The sequence below is a fragment of the Stenella coeruleoalba genome, assembly GCF_951394435.1.
Source record: "Stenella coeruleoalba genome assembly, chromosome: 4".
Classification (NCBI taxonomy): Eukaryota; Metazoa; Chordata; class Mammalia; order Artiodactyla; family Delphinidae; genus Stenella; species Stenella coeruleoalba.
The window spans coordinates 137,269,351-137,285,023 of record NC_137149.1 but is presented as its reverse complement, the minus strand read 5'-3'; the positions used below and the strand labels follow the sequence as shown (position 1 = coordinate 137,285,023).

The 15,673-nt window shown below is 39.4% G+C and overlaps 1 protein-coding gene across 1 annotated transcript in view; it reads right to left on the bottom strand.

Moving 5' to 3' along the window:
• The window catches only part of HPGDS (hematopoietic prostaglandin D synthase), a 57,839-nt gene that overhangs the window by 23,571 nt on the left and 18,595 nt on the right, over nucleotides 1-15,673 (bottom strand). The window contains exon 3 of the mRNA XM_079921057.1: nucleotides 4,916-5,057. Within this exon, the coding sequence (XP_079777183.1) occupies nucleotides 4,916-5,057 (142 nt within the window). The remainder of the gene's footprint in view (nucleotides 1-4,915; nucleotides 5,058-15,673) is intronic.

Here is a 15,673-nt window from a genome sequence, read left to right as displayed (position 1 = left end):
GGGTCTGAAAATCACATGATATGAGGATTGGCTGAAGAACTTCTACCACTCTTCACTGAAGAGGACAGAACAAATGAAGTGGAACATAAAAACCATCTCCAACATGCCATAGCTATCAAATGGAAAAATAATCTTACTTATTTGGACTATCTCTAAAATGCAGAATGAGAACCAAGAAGAAAATTTTAAAGGGCATATTTTAATTAATTCATTAATTTTTTGGTGGTGGGCTGCGTTAGGTCTTCGTTGCTGCGCGCGGGATTTTCCCTGGTTGCGGCGAGCGGGGGCTACTCTTCGTTGCGGTGCGCGGGCTTCTCATTGCAGTGGCTTCTCTTGTTGCAGAGCACGGACTCTGTAGTTGTGGCTCGCGGGCTCTAGAGCGCAGGCTCAGTAGTTGTGGCGCAAGGGTTTAGTTGCCCCGCGGCATGTGGGATCTTGCCGGATCAGGGCTCGAACCCGTGTCCCCTGCATTGGCGGGCAGATTCTTAACCACTGCACCACCAGGGAAGTCCTAAAGGGCATATTTTAACTCAAGATGAAGAATAATTCTGTTACCTTCGGAGCTATTACAATGGAATGTGTTTTCTTATGAGGTGGTAAGCTTTCAGCTACTGGAAGCATTTTAGCCAAGCTTGGAATAATTGCCAACAATTGGAATATGGGCTGCATCTAACAAGAAGCAATTTAAGAAGACAAATGCTAAGTCCTTTATTTGGTTCCAGAAAAAAAGAATTTCATGGGGTTGGAGTTGTAACTTAACAGGAGCACCTGTCAAAAAGCTTTAAGAGATTTAGTGGTGCTGAATGCACGGCCTCAGTATGATATGGCTGCCAACATAGCTACTGTGATCTTGGTAAAATGTCTTAGAAAAACGTACACTTGTGCCAGAAGTGATGGTCCCACTCTGCTCTGTGCTGTTCCTGTGCTTGCAGGCACAGGCACTACACGTAAATTAGCAGACAGAGTCTAACAGAAGCTTGTTCTGCTTGGGTGGTGAGCAAACCCAAACCAGGGGAAATAAATGGAACACTCCAGGAAGAGAAGAGAGTTGTCCTTTGAACCTAGATGTGATGGCGGATCTCAGACAGTCCATAGGAAATAGTACCTAAATCAAGAAGTAGAGTCAGGGGTGGGAAGGGTGGACTGAATTTCACAATAATGATCAGAGAAACGATCAAGGAAGCTCCAAAAGTTGACATCTAAATAGAGATACAGGTAATGAGTTACCTAGGGACTCAATTCTGAATTCAGCCAAAGACCTTCCTTATCTTCAGAGTTTTCATTAAACTGACTATACTGCAATGTCTTTTTCTCTATGATGTCTTAAATTTACTAAATGTCTTATAATAACTGGATGTGAGAGAAAAAATAATTGGTTCTCCATGGATTAAAATGGTAAGTCCAAGACCAATGTATGAAAGCCACATGGAGGTAATTTCAATTTTGTATAAGGAAGATTCTTTTAAGTTTTCCTCCCTCTTCTTTCTGTTCTCCCTTTCCAGAATTTCATGGAGATGTTGGACCTCCTAAACTGGTTCATTCTCAATTTTCCTTATCTTTTTTCTCTTATTTTTCGTTTTTTTCCTATTGTGCTTTCTGGGGGATTTACTTAGTTTTCATCATTTTATTGATTTCTTTGTATCCGACATTCATTTCCAAGAACTTTTTGTCTCCGTACATCCCTTTAAGATTGTATAGAATATCTTCTCTTTTCTCTGAGGATTTTATATTTTTGAACTTGTTTTCTTGCTATACCATCTTGACATCTCCAGAGGTGTTTGGTTTTAGGTCTGTTTTATATTAGAGAGTTTTCGCAAATATGGGTTAACTTTTGACTTGCCATTACTATTTAAAAGGGCAAAGAGGTAAAAGTTCACTGGAACCTCAGTGTGCATAGGAGGGGCTTGCCCACAGATTGGGCTAGGCAAATTCACTGAGGGATCCCCATCTGTTCAGTATCTGTTAGACATTTTTCTTAGACTGATCAGCTTCCCCAGAGAGAATTCCTCCCATTTCCTGTGTGAGGGATATTAGTCTGGTTGCCATTGATTGTAGAGCAGGGGAAAGGGCTGTTGGTCCCACCATCTAGTTTCTAGACTTCCACTGAATGCCATGTTTACTGTAGCATTGTGTCCGAGACATGCCTGGTGTCCTAGAATCCTCTGGTCCATCCTCTTGAAAGTAATCTCTATGCTTCTTCCAGGGAGGGAGAGGGAACTTGTGGTCATACTGCTTCTTCATATTTTTCCAGGCAACCCTGTATCAGCTCAGCTCTTAAAGTTATCTTTTGCAACCAATTCCTGACCCTCTGGAGGATCTCTGGGGTGATTTAGCTTGCCTTCTCCTCCTCCAGGTTTATATTTGAGCATCATTGGCCTTAATGGTAAGTCACCTTACCATTCTTTGACTGGTTTTCTAGCTTCCAGAATTTTGTGCTATCATATTCAAGGTTGATTTCTTTGTCCTTGGGGTGGTGGTTACTTTTTTTTAAGTACTTTAATGTTATTAAAGGAGAGATTAAACACATGTGTACAGTCTACCAGGTTTGACCAGGAAGAAAATTTTAATAGAAATATCCAATGATATTCTAGATTATAGCAGAGGGGATGGTCATAGCGAGTTTCAAACACCAGAGAGCATCCCTAAATTGGACAGGAGACGATACCAGATACAATTTGTAATAGAAACTGCTTTTCAATATCTATTCTTTGCTTTTTTTCTCAAAGTAATAAAATCCTGGATTTTTAGCTGGGCAAATGGTTGTCCACAATAAAGTCAACGTTCCCCAGCTTCCTTCGTAGTAATGCATGACCACGTGACTAATTTCTTGCCAAACAGATATAACTGATGTGATGTGTGCAACTTCCTGGTCAGGCTGTTAAAAGGCAGAGGTGTGTTCTCTTCCCTCTTCTGCACTTTCTGTGAGTTGGAATATGGAAGGAGGGTGAACTATTCACACTGTGTCAATAAGAACCCACTACGGGTGCAGATGAACAGAAATGAAAGAGCCTCATCATTGACAACATCATGGGGCAGAACTGCTATACTAACTTGGGCTTTTATGCAAAAGAAATAAATTTTTCTCCTCTTTAAGCCATTTTTGTGTTGGGTGTATGTTAAAGCATCTGAAACTGTAGCTTAAGCATCATTAACTTTAAGATCCCTTTCAATTCTAAGAATATGTGAAAACATTAAGAAAATGCAGTAATTCCATTTTTAATAACAATGAAAAGTTAAGGTAGAATAGGGTATAAAGAATACAAAGAACTTATATCTAAAAACTAAAAGGCAGAATTTGTTATATGTAATACCTCCACAACTTGCTATTCATCTTGACTTATTTAATGGATAAATTTAATATTCACCTATTTTATGTCCACAGAAGCTCATGTACAAATTCTGATATCAGAAGAAATGCTTGGATATTAAAGGTAAAGTTTCAGAAGAACAGGAAATAAGATATTCTATCCCATCGGAGAAGAGTTCTCTGATAAGAAAAGGAGTAATTACAGGGGCAATGACTTCAGAGCAACTCATGCTTCCAAAAGGCAAGTGGCAATACTTATTGTGAATACGTCAATTATCATGGTATTATTTTTGTTGGCATTATCTAGTGCAAATAACTTGGGCTATGGTATTAGATGGACCTGTGTTTGAAAATCAGCTGTACCTTGCTAGGGCTGTGAACTTGGAAAAAATACCTAAACTCTGTGTGCTTCCAACTATAAAATTAATAGTTAATCCAACTATAAAATAGAAACAATAATACATCCCGTGTTGACGTGTTAGAGAAATTAAATGAAATAGGGTCTGCAGACTATCCAGTTCTGATAGCCTACAAATGCTATATAGTTGTTTTCTTTAGCTTCATCTTTATCTGAAATTTTAATAATCTAGCGTAAAAATATAAATTTTAGACACTTAATATTTAGTATTTCCAGGGAACATGGCAAGCATCTAGAGGATGACTTACAACTTAACTGAAAACCACACACTTTTGTTTGTTTAATAATATTTCTAATTCTTCCTCACTGTCCTGAGTGCTAAGAAGCATGTTTTCATTGTGCTACCCGCCCAATTTGTAAATTTGCTCTTTCCTCTGATCATACAGACCCCAGTTTTGTTCACGTACCCACCCCTCTCTCATATGGTCACAAAGCCTCATGAAAACTGCTTCCATCCCCTACTTCAGAGGTGGACTAGATGATTCTAAGGTTCCTCCCACTCCCTTTGCCAATGATTGGTTCAGAAATGGACACATGACCCAATCTGAGCCAGTGAAACATGAGAGGTTTGCTGAGGTCTCCTGGAAAGTTTTTCCTCATTCTTCTGGGAACACTTAAGGAAGCAGTGCTTTCTCCTCTAGCCTCTCAAAATTGCTTTTCAACACTGCGAGGCTGGAATTGCAGCAAACATATTGCTACCAGCTTCATGATTTAGCCAACACGCTGAGGAGGAAAAATGGATAAAGCCATCCTTTGAAACCTGGCCTACTTCTGGATTTTCCGTTATGTGGTACAATTCATTTCCTTGTCATTTAAGCCATCTGAGTTTTGTTTTCTGTTACAGCAGCTTATCTTATCTATCATCCAAATGTTATTGATATCTGAGCAAGCCCAGGCTAGTCCAATGGTCAAAAGTTTGACTTCAGTATTTCCTCCATTTCAGCTCTTCTGATAAAGCTTCATGTTGTGTTATTTTTATATGCCCCCTCTGTCAGTTTTGTATTTTCACCTCAATAGGAAATTTTCTGGGTCACAGAGCATTTATTTAACTTGCCTGAACTGCTGCTTCTCAGTGTAAAGCTCCATGAGATTTAAAAACCTTTCTATTTTCCTTTCCCTGAGGAAAGACAAAAGGTTCTGGAAACATTTTCTCTACATACATTTCCATGAACTACATTTGTGCTACTTACTTGACTTGATTTCAGGCCAATCAGATTGTTCTATTCTGTGGTCTTCATACTTTATGTCCAAATATGCAAATATATAACGAATAATTTCTGCTCTCCCCCTCATATTAAAATAAGTGAGTTTGTAGTTTGGCATGGTGCGATTCTGGAAGGAGAAAAATAGAGGAATTATTTTAACAGCCCTCTAGAGATGTTTCAACATTTTTCTTGGAGGACTTTTCGAAAACTTTTTGGCATCTTCTGAGATAACCAGAGATATTAGAAGATATTTCAAAACCAGAATTATAAATCACTACCCCAATAACATATGGAGAAAACTTGATAGAAATAAAATCTTGACTGTCTTTAAGAACTAGATGGAATATTCCAGTGAAATAATCAAATTCAAGTTTTATTTGTAAAAAGACATCGGAGTAATAGGGTATCTATATACCAAACTTCAGAGAATGGAGTCAAAAACTTTGCATTTTAAGAATTTTTTGTCCTGCCTTTAGACACATAATGAATGGTGTCGACATTTGGTTTGTTGTTTGCTTCGGTGACACAGCTGAGTTTGTGAGGACAGCTGGGTAAGGATTGCAAGAGCAGGGTACACACACAAGGCATGTAAAACCAGCCATGTCAACCTGTCATCTCCTCTCTTCCCTCCCCTGTTGCTTTTCCCTCAGAGAATCAAAAAGACTTGAGGAAATATTTCTCTCTTCTTTTGCTGCATCCATGCTGCTGGGTTTTATTGGGTTGCTTACACATACAAACACACCCCACGTTGGGGACCTCTGCTGGGATGGGACAATGGTGGGCATACTTGTTTATTCTCTCTCTAGAGGAGCGAGGAAGAAAGAAAGCAAACATTTCTTAGAAAGTTTGCTAAGGGCTTCCCTGGTGGTGCAGTGGTTGGGAGTCCGCCTGCCGATGCGGGGGACATGGGTTCGTGCCCCGGTCCGGGAGGATCCCACATGCCGCAGAGCGGCTGGGCCCGTGAGCCATGGCCGCTAAGCTTGCGTGTCCGGAGCCTGTGCTCCACGACGGGAGGGGCCGCGGCAGTGGGAGGCCCACGTACCGCTAAAAAATAAATAAAATAAAATTTAAAAAGTTTGCTAAAACTGGCTATATTAGTTCGATGGAGGTCATTGTGAGTTTGTGATTTGTACTATTTCATTTCCATTGTTTATAAGCTTTACAGTTAATGATTTTAAGCACTAATAGTAGAATGTATTGTAATCTTATAATGATTAGGCAACTGAGAAAGAAACATTTTCATTTGAAGTTCAGTTCTTCCACTTAGTTTCTGTGTATCTTTGGGCTAGTCAACAAAATCTCTCTGAATTTCGAAGTATTTCAAAGTCCACTTTTTATAATTAGAGATACTAATATGGATTTGGGGTTTTAATGAGGTAACACATGCGAAGCATTTAGCACAATGCTAAACACTTAATTAGTAGCTGTTGATAACTTTGAATTCATTCTATAGTCAAGAATAAACACCACGATTACATCACACTAAAAATCAATAATTATAGTAATTCAATAAAAATCATAAATAACACTTATTTAAAGAGGTGAGATTAAATACTTTATTCTCTACTAAGGAAGTCTTTCAGAGATATTAACAGAATATTAGATTAAAAGTTGAGCTCAGGGCTTCCCTGGAGGTGCAGTGGATAAGAATCCGCCCGCCAATGCAGGGGACACGGGTTCGAGCCCTGGTCCGGGAAGATCCCACATGTCGCAGAGCAACTAAGCCCATGCGCCACAACTACTGAGCCTGCGCTCTAGAGCCCGTGAGCCACACCTACTGAGCCTGCGTGCCACAACCACTGAAGCCCGTGCTCTGCAACAAGAGAAGCCACAACGATTAGAAGACCACGCACAGCAACAAAGAGTAGCCCCCACTCGCCGCAACTAAAGCCTGCACAGCAATACGTAAATAAAATAAATAAATTTCTTTTAAAAAAAGTTGAGCTCAAGTCGCAAAACAAAATTCCATCTGAAGTCACATGACATAAAAGATCAAACACAAATCATAAAAATCTAGATTGCTAAGCTCATATCTCAAGTACATGTGTATCTCAAGTGTCTGTGGAAAGGACGACCAGAAATAACCGATTGCCTATCTAGACCCCCTCAGGATCCAGGAAATGATGGTGATGGTGATTCCTAGCGAATCCGTTTCTCTGGGCCTGGGTTTTCCATGTGTAGATATTGTGGAACGGGTGCTCCTTGTTAGAGACAGAGTCACCCTAACATTCCACGTCCTGTCCACTTCCATTAGCTAGTCTTGTCACCACCCAAGTGAACTGTGACACATGCCACACATCAGTACGTGAGGGGATGTTCTCTGTCAAGAATTCACTAGAGTAAACTAACGAAAATTCCAAGATTTACGGCCTCAAATTCCTTTGGAGGAGAAATATAGGAAATTCACATCTGGGGCACTAAGTGAAGTGCACATCAGAACAATGAGACTGTTTTCCAAGTTTCTGGGAAATGCTGAGCTTAGAGATAGTGGGAAAGATGTGAGAACACGAAAATAGTCAATAAAAAGTGTAAAGTAATAAGTTTCCTTCAGGAAAAAAACATTTTACAGAATCAGAATAAAGGGAACACTCTTATGTAGGAAATAAAAAACGTAATTGTTACTGTTCCTTGGTCTATCTATTTTAAAGATTGAAAGAACAAAAACAGCTTTCAGAGTGGAAGTGTCCTTCTGAGTTGGAGTTTTTATTTGAAAAGCATTTTACGCAATTTTTTAATTGAGTTTTTTAAGTTGTCAGTGCTTCCAAAGAAATTATGTATTTCTTATCAATATTACATGTGTATATAGATTCATATATGTCCATAGGATCAACATTAAAAATTAAACATAACTTTTCCCATTTGGTCAAATACTACATAATTCTGCATGAAAATGAAGGGGTTGTTGCTTGTTGTTAATTTGCAAAAGCATGCTATTTTATATTGTATTTCATTCAAGTAAAGGAGACATTTAAAAATTCCTAGCCCAGGCTGGCAGCTGTCTATATTTCTCTGCAAATAGATCTTTAAATCTAAGATTTACCACAGGCCAATGGACATCTGGCAAATGCTTATCTTTCCTTCAAGAACATCCTTCAACTGTCATAACTCATTAATGAAGCTGTACTTGCACACCACATTCCTGTAGTTACTTGCATAATTATATTTTCTACTGAGCAAAAGTCTGGCTTCTTGATTTTTAAAGGTAGAAAACTCCAAACTTGAAGACTTTTGATTTTTTAGGATATAAGTGCACATTGTATAACACAAAAAAATAAATACTAAAGGTAAACACTGTTGGAAACATTTACTGACTCTAAAGATCCTATATTTTATAAGCTTTCGCATGAAAACTACCAGGAGGAATATTCCAAGTAAATGTTTCAATGGCCAATCAAAGCATAAGGAAATTTACATCAAAGTCTAAAGACAAGTACAAGAACATATTTTGTCCCTCATAGCATTTAGCAGTATATCTGTTAACAGTAAATCTCACTTTGCTAAAGCCTTTATTTCATAAGGATCATGAACTACAAGGATGAAGTTAAAACATATCCCTACCCCCGCCAAGGGATGCAGTGAGGATCAAGCTTAGGGTAGAGCAGGTGATGAAAAGGAATGACCAGTTCTGGAGGTACCCCTGCCACTTATTATCTGAGTGGCCTTGGGCAGGTCACTTGTTCCTGGCTTTACTTTCCTCACCTGTAAGATGGTAATGAAAATATTGTGTGTAAAGTACCAATACAGTGCTCCGTACTCTGTGACTTGATTGGACTGAAGATCATGTTCTTTGATAAACCTATTCTGCTGTAGGGACATAAAGAGTGAAAATTACATACAAAGAAGATAATAAAGTTAGAATTAAGAGCAAGATAAACGTTGCCTGGACCAAATGAACAGAAACAAAATACAGTGAGCAGGTCACGGCATTCTGAGAGAGGCAGTGGGCAGCCAGGAGCTTAGCTTCTTCAGAATAAAGGGGAATAAAACCCCTCCACACAAGATGGCGGGTTGGAGGGTCATACTGCTTGAAACTAGAGCCTGGCAGGCTTTTATATAAAATGTGTGAAAGGTCAAATTGCAAAACTCTAGCAAAACTGATAAGGAGGAAAATATATGAAAAGTCACAGACAATTAAAATTCCAAATAAAAAGGGGTCATAATAGCAGATAAAATAGATTAAAAATCATAAGCTAACACTACAAATAACTATCACTGACTCTGAACACTTAAATGGAAACACTGAGAAACACATAAACTAACACAATCAAATCAAAAAGAAACTAAACCCTGCATTTAACAAGGAGTAAAGAAACAGAATTGGTAATTAGTCACACCCATGAATGACACCAGGCCCAGATGATTTTACAGGTGAATTTTACTTAATCCTCAGGGGAAAGATAATCCTTATCTTTTACAAGTAGTTTCAAAGAATAGAAAAACGGAAAAAGTGCAAAGATGTTAAAAGAGGAAAATTATAGGGCTTCCCTGGTGACGCAGTGGTTGAGAGTCCGCCTGCCGATGCAGGGAACACAGTTCGTGCCCCGGTCCGGGAAGATCCCACATGCCGCGGAGCGGCTGGGCCCGTGAACCATGGCCGCTGGGCCTGGGCGTCCGGAGCCTGTGCTCCGCAGCGGGAGAGGCCACAACAGTGAGAGGCCCACGTACCGCAAAAAAAAAAAAGAGGAAAATTATAGACTAAGCTCACTTATAAACATCCTAAATAACTTATTAGCTATTCAAATTTAGTAGTGTATAAAAAGATATTAAATATAATGTGGGGCTGCACCCTGTAGGCCTGCAAGCCTTGTAGTTACCCGGCCTCTACAAGACCAAAGAAAGAGCCCAGAGTCAGTGACAGAAACATCAATGGTTATTGAACAGAGGATTTTACAGGTCTCAAGCGAAAGGTCCTGGAGAAACATCCCTCCTGTGTAATGCAGACGGCAACAGGACATAGCAACAATCTTTGCTGCTCAGGGGAGAAGGAGGCTACCATTTATAGGGGGAATTGACAACAGGTGGGCTCATCAGTTACCAGGGAAACCAGCCGCAGGGGCAGTGGGCAAGCACCTGGAGAGTTTCTGATTAAGCCGTATAATTAAGAGAACTGGATAGTCATGCGAGGGAAGGGGGCCTGGTCGAGAAGGGGATGTACAAAGATCTTGAGTGGCTTGATCATACGTGTCATGACAAGATGAGGCTTATCCCAGGAAAACAAGATGTTTCAACACCAAAACATTCATCTGTATGATATACTACCTCAATAGATTAAAAGGGAAAAACTCTAAGCCATATTGTCTTCTCAACAGATGCTAAATAAATGCTTAATTAATAAGCATAAAATTAATCACTCATTTGTGATCAAAATTCTCAAAAAACCAAAAAACAAAGACAAACAAAAAACCCAAAGCTCTTAGTAAACTGGGAGTAAAAGAAAACTTCCTTCATCTAACAGAGTCTCTACAAAAAACAGAGCAAACGTCATACATAATGGGGAACAAAATGGAAGCATTTTCTTTAATGTGAGGAATAACCAGAAACCCCTCTTACCCCTATTTAACATGGTCCTGGATGGCCTGGCTAATTCAAGATTAGACAACAACAAATAACGCACGCAAGGAGTGGAAAGGAAGAGACAAAATTGTCCTTATTTGCAATAAAAAAGATTGTCTATATTCAAAATCCAAGAGACTCTACAGATAAATCTGATCCTATCTTTCAAGTGGAAAAATGCTAAGGACTAAAATAGCCAAGAAAAATTAAGAGAACAGAAGGAGAAGACCTGACCTACCAGATAGCAAGACATATATAAAGCCACATAATTACGGTAATGTGATGTTTGTTCAGGACCAGATATAGGGAGGTGCATGAAGTCTCGAAACAGAACCTCAGATATACGACAGACAAGATATTACAGTGGGGGCATAAAGGGACTAGACTAAAATGGTTTGAAGACAAAAGAGGAAAAATATACATAATGAGACCTTGACTTCCCATAATACATAGAAATAATACCCAGCTGGATTATAGACCTGAATATGATTTAATTGGCCTATGCAAATTCCAGTGTCATGCTGGTCTCTTACTTCCTGTTAGCTTCATTTCTGAGCCCTGCCACTGTCATTCTGTGTTAGGAATCCCATGTAGGGGAAGCTGTGTCTATTTCCTGAAATACTATAGAAACAAGAAGGAAAAAGTTTGATCGTGCTTAAGGATCTCCTTTACATCTAAAAGCTAACCACTCTTTTCCTCCCACTCCAAAGCAAACCATGTGAAGTTCCTGATTCAGCAGATAAATAAAAAGCTGACTTAGACTTCTTTTTGAAAAATAAGATGTAGGGAATCCCCCGGTGGTCCAGTGGTTAGGGCTCTGCACTTCCACTGTAGGGGGCATGGGTTCGATCCCTGGTCGGGGAACTAAGATCCCACAAGCCGCGTGGCACGGCCAAAAAATAAATAAATAAAATAAATCATTTAAAAAAAAGAAAAAGAAAAAGGTATACAGTTTCTTAAGGAACATATGGATGGATGACTAGCAAATACCCTGGATAAGAAACTTCCACATAGGAACTCATATGAAGGTAGCCATTAAGTACGAAAGAAAATATAGCTTTTGATATATGCTAAACTAGTTTAGAAATTAACTATTTTACATAGAAAATAATAGTGTTTTCAAAAAATTCTACCTTGGGTATTTCCTTTCTTTCTCCTAGGTTTGTGGCTCTTTTTACTTTATATAACATGGATACATTTCAGCTGATTAACAAAAACAAAACACAGGAATATTTAATCCCAGAAGCAATTTTCACGCAGTCAATGAACATACAAACTATCTTAATAAAACCATTCAATTTTAGCTAAGCCTTTATTCTAATCTGTATATTGCTATAAGAGCACAGTAAAACACAGTCTCAAAAATTCTAGGGTCTCTGCCAGAGAAGTGACAACGATCCAAATTCAGCTCTCTGGCAAAGGAGGCTACCGTTCAAATACTTTGTTATGCACCTTAAAGATTTCAGCAGGTATTTGAAAAAAGGGATAGAATTGTGCGAGTCATTTTGATGGGCAGAAAGCTTACAAATAAGGAATTAAGTATTAACCATTTTACAATTCAATCCAATAACAGATTATAAGACAGTCACTCAGACAAGTATAGCATATGACAGTAATAAAAATAAACCTAAAATGCAGGGTGAAGACTATCTCATTTCTAATCTTTGTACAGTTCAATCAGATCACTTACTTAGGCTGTGTCTCTGTGGAGTCTCTAGTATCTTCTATGCTCTTGTACGTGACTGTATCTTGGGTTTATATGATGAGTAAGTTACGGTCACAAGCCAATGTGAGAAGAGGTGACTTACTGCCACCTAAGTCTCTTCCTTCATTTCTTAGATGAAATATGCCTGCCAAAAAGCGCAAGTCTGCAAAGACTTCTAGATATTCTTGGTCTTTTATAAGATCTCTGTGTAGAAATAACCTAAGGTGTTTGCATACAGTTGATAAAGTCAAAGTTATAGGTGCTGAAGTGTGCCTATAGCTACATGTTCATTTATTTTTCAAGTCTTAGAACCACAGGCCCTAGGGGAGAAAGAAAACGTGAGTGTATCTCTTTACAGATACACACATGGATTGCTTCCTGACTTCACTAGATCTGCTTGGCGAGTCCTTGACTGACCACCTCGTCACTGGAGCTCTCCTCAAACAGACTCATCCCTTACCTGCTCGCTGTTCATTCATCACAGCATCTGACAACATAATGTATTTTATTGGTTCATTCGCACCCTCCCCCAGTGGAATGTAAGCTCCACAAGGGCGAGCACTTCATTGTTTACTGTTGTGTCCTTAGTGTCCACAGGAGTACCAGGCACATTATAAGCACTAACATATATTTGACGAATGAATGACCCCAATGTATATTTCCCCACAATTCATATTTTTACAAGGACTCTCTAAATTCTCATTGCTGGTAGTGTATTTCACTTACTATGTTTTCTTAGAAGGGCTGAAACTAAGTCTGCCTAAAACCAAGCTCCTTGACTGAGTTTGTAATTAATTTCTCAATCCAAAATTGTATTCCCCTTCTTGACCCCCTGACCGCAATGCTGTCCTAACAGAACACTCATCAACCAGAGTCAGATGACTAAGATTGCTGTTGTCGATAACATCATGACTGTACTAAAATGGCTATTATAGATATCATCATTGATGTACAAACTTAAGGTGGTTTTTCAAGGGCAAGGTGAGCTAACAGACCCTCGAGCATGGACCACTTGGCCAGACACGTCCTATGACTCCCAAAACTATGATTAAGAAATGCCACAGAAATGGCATTAATTGTAATTAATGATTATAATTACTATAAAATAATTAATCAAAATTATTAATTAATAATTAATCCCAGCCTCTTTGTTCTTCCCCTTAAAAAATAAAAACCCTAACTCAAAGACCAAGTTGGAGAGATCTGAGGCTTGTCTCCCACTCCCTTGCTGGTGTGCTGCAATAAATCCTTCCTCCGATGCAAATTCTCACTGTCAGAGTTTGGCTTTCTGTGCTATGGGCACATGAGCCCTTCGCTCTGTTTCAGGATCATGTGGTTTAAAGTAAACCTGGAGGGGAAGATTCCCCTACCTCTTGCTGATAATCCGATACAGATTAGTAGCAAATGCTTAAATGTTTTAGAAATTTATTTTTCAGTCCTCAGTGCAGGAATTAATTCCAGCTACAATATTAGAACAGCACAGTGAAAAGATCCAGTGAAATACCTGTCTGGGCATTACTGAACCTGCAGATTATCCATGAAACATTTTAATGACAGTCTGGCGTTCAACTTCCAGAAAATGACACTCATAGGCAAGAATAGCAACCTGTAAATCACGTAATATTTCCTCTTCTAAGTGCTTTAAACTTTGAAAAGTGTCTTTTCATCCATTTATTGTAAATATAAGAAATGAAATTAAATATATTAGTCTGTAAAAAGTCTAATTTAGAAGACATAAATACAGCCTCTTACCTGCCAAAAAGATACATGTAACTCAAAATCAAGTGCAAACGGAATGGAAGCTATACAAAATTAACACACTGTATTTGTTATCTTTCACTAAGTTTTAACTTACACTTTAAAAAAGTCTTTTTGTCCTCACCTCGATTATTTTTAATCCCCATTTTAAAGATAAGGAAACCGAGATACAAGATACAAGGAAATTAGATAAATTGGCCAGGAATTTGGGATGGGATAAGCTAGGATTAAAGCCTAGGCCTTCTGACGACACATTTAATACTCTTTCCCTACATAATGCTTCGGTGGGAAAAATATCAGATACGCACAAAAAATAGCACTTTCCTCATTTTCTGTAACAATTTTCTGCTTTACAACCCATTCTGCTTGGCTGGTGGAAAACAAATCATTGGTCAGGGGAGGGGTGGCCATTTGATCCTTGGTCATTGATCGACACGGGCTGTCCTGGAGTCTGCCCACTGGCTTTGTGTGTGTGGCTTTCATACCGGCAGCACCCTGCTGCTTCTGCTACTTCCCTATCCTCATTCTGCTCAAACGTGGCAGTTTAGTCACTTACAATGCTGCCTAAGGTTCCAGCTGCCCACCACCCAACACAACTATCCCTTCAATGTGGTCTTGCCACCTCCTGGGCAACACAGTAGGGTCCTAGCATCCCTCTAACTCAGGAACCACAGATTTCCCTCCCTCTCTTTCTATCCCCAACCCAGGTGGGGATACTGAAGAATCTCCTAGCCTACGACCAGCTGTGGTACTTTGGGCATGTTATTAACCTGTCTGTGCCTCGATTCCTTCATCTTTAGATGCAGATTTCCTCTACACCAAATATTTATTGAGTACCTAATCTTTGCCAAATACTGTTCTGGATAACAGAGGTAAAGCAGTAAACAAAAGAAGACAAAAGTCCTCACTGGCATGGAGCATTCTTACGATATTAGTAGTAACTCCCTCATAGGGTTCTGAGAGCATTTAATGAGTACATACCTATGTGCTTCAAGAGGCGTCTAATGCGTAGACACCTGTGAGTGGTAGCGATTGTTAATATCATTAGCAATTGTCTGAAGGGAGGACCCATTTCCTTCAAGCCTATGCTGACGGATTCTTGCCGTCTCGGTGCTTAGGTTTTGGAACTAAGAGCCAGGAAGAAAAGCAGTTGCTGGGCCACTTTTATTTTTCATGCTGCTTCATCCTCTCCCAAGGAAATATGCACAGAGCCAACTCTCTGTTTGAAGGGAGGGAAGAGAAAGGTGAGAAATGCAGGGTGAAAACCCCGTGTGGATCTCCATCTCACACTCTCCCCATGAGGCGGTTATCTCTTCAAGCCACGTGCCCTTCACGGACACCCTGTGCATCCAGATTGGACCCTGTGCGTCCAGATTGGACCATACGAGAAATAACTGTGAATAAATGTGACAATTTGTTGTCCACAATGTCCACACAATCACTGGAAGGACTATTACAATTTGATTGAATGTATTTTCTCTAGCGGTTCCTATGTTGGAAAACTCTTACGACTCTGATATAATTAGCAAGTTCCCAACTGCTGCTCGAAACCCAACATTAACTTAGAGTCCAATTTTATTCTTGTTTTCCTTATTCTCCAACCTGGGTAGTAGTGTGGTCATACAAAGTACGAATGAGACTTCAGGTCTGGAGTACTGCCGGCTGGAGCCCTGGAATTGGAATCCCAGCCCTACTTCTTTCCAGCTCTGGAACCTTAGGCAGATCCC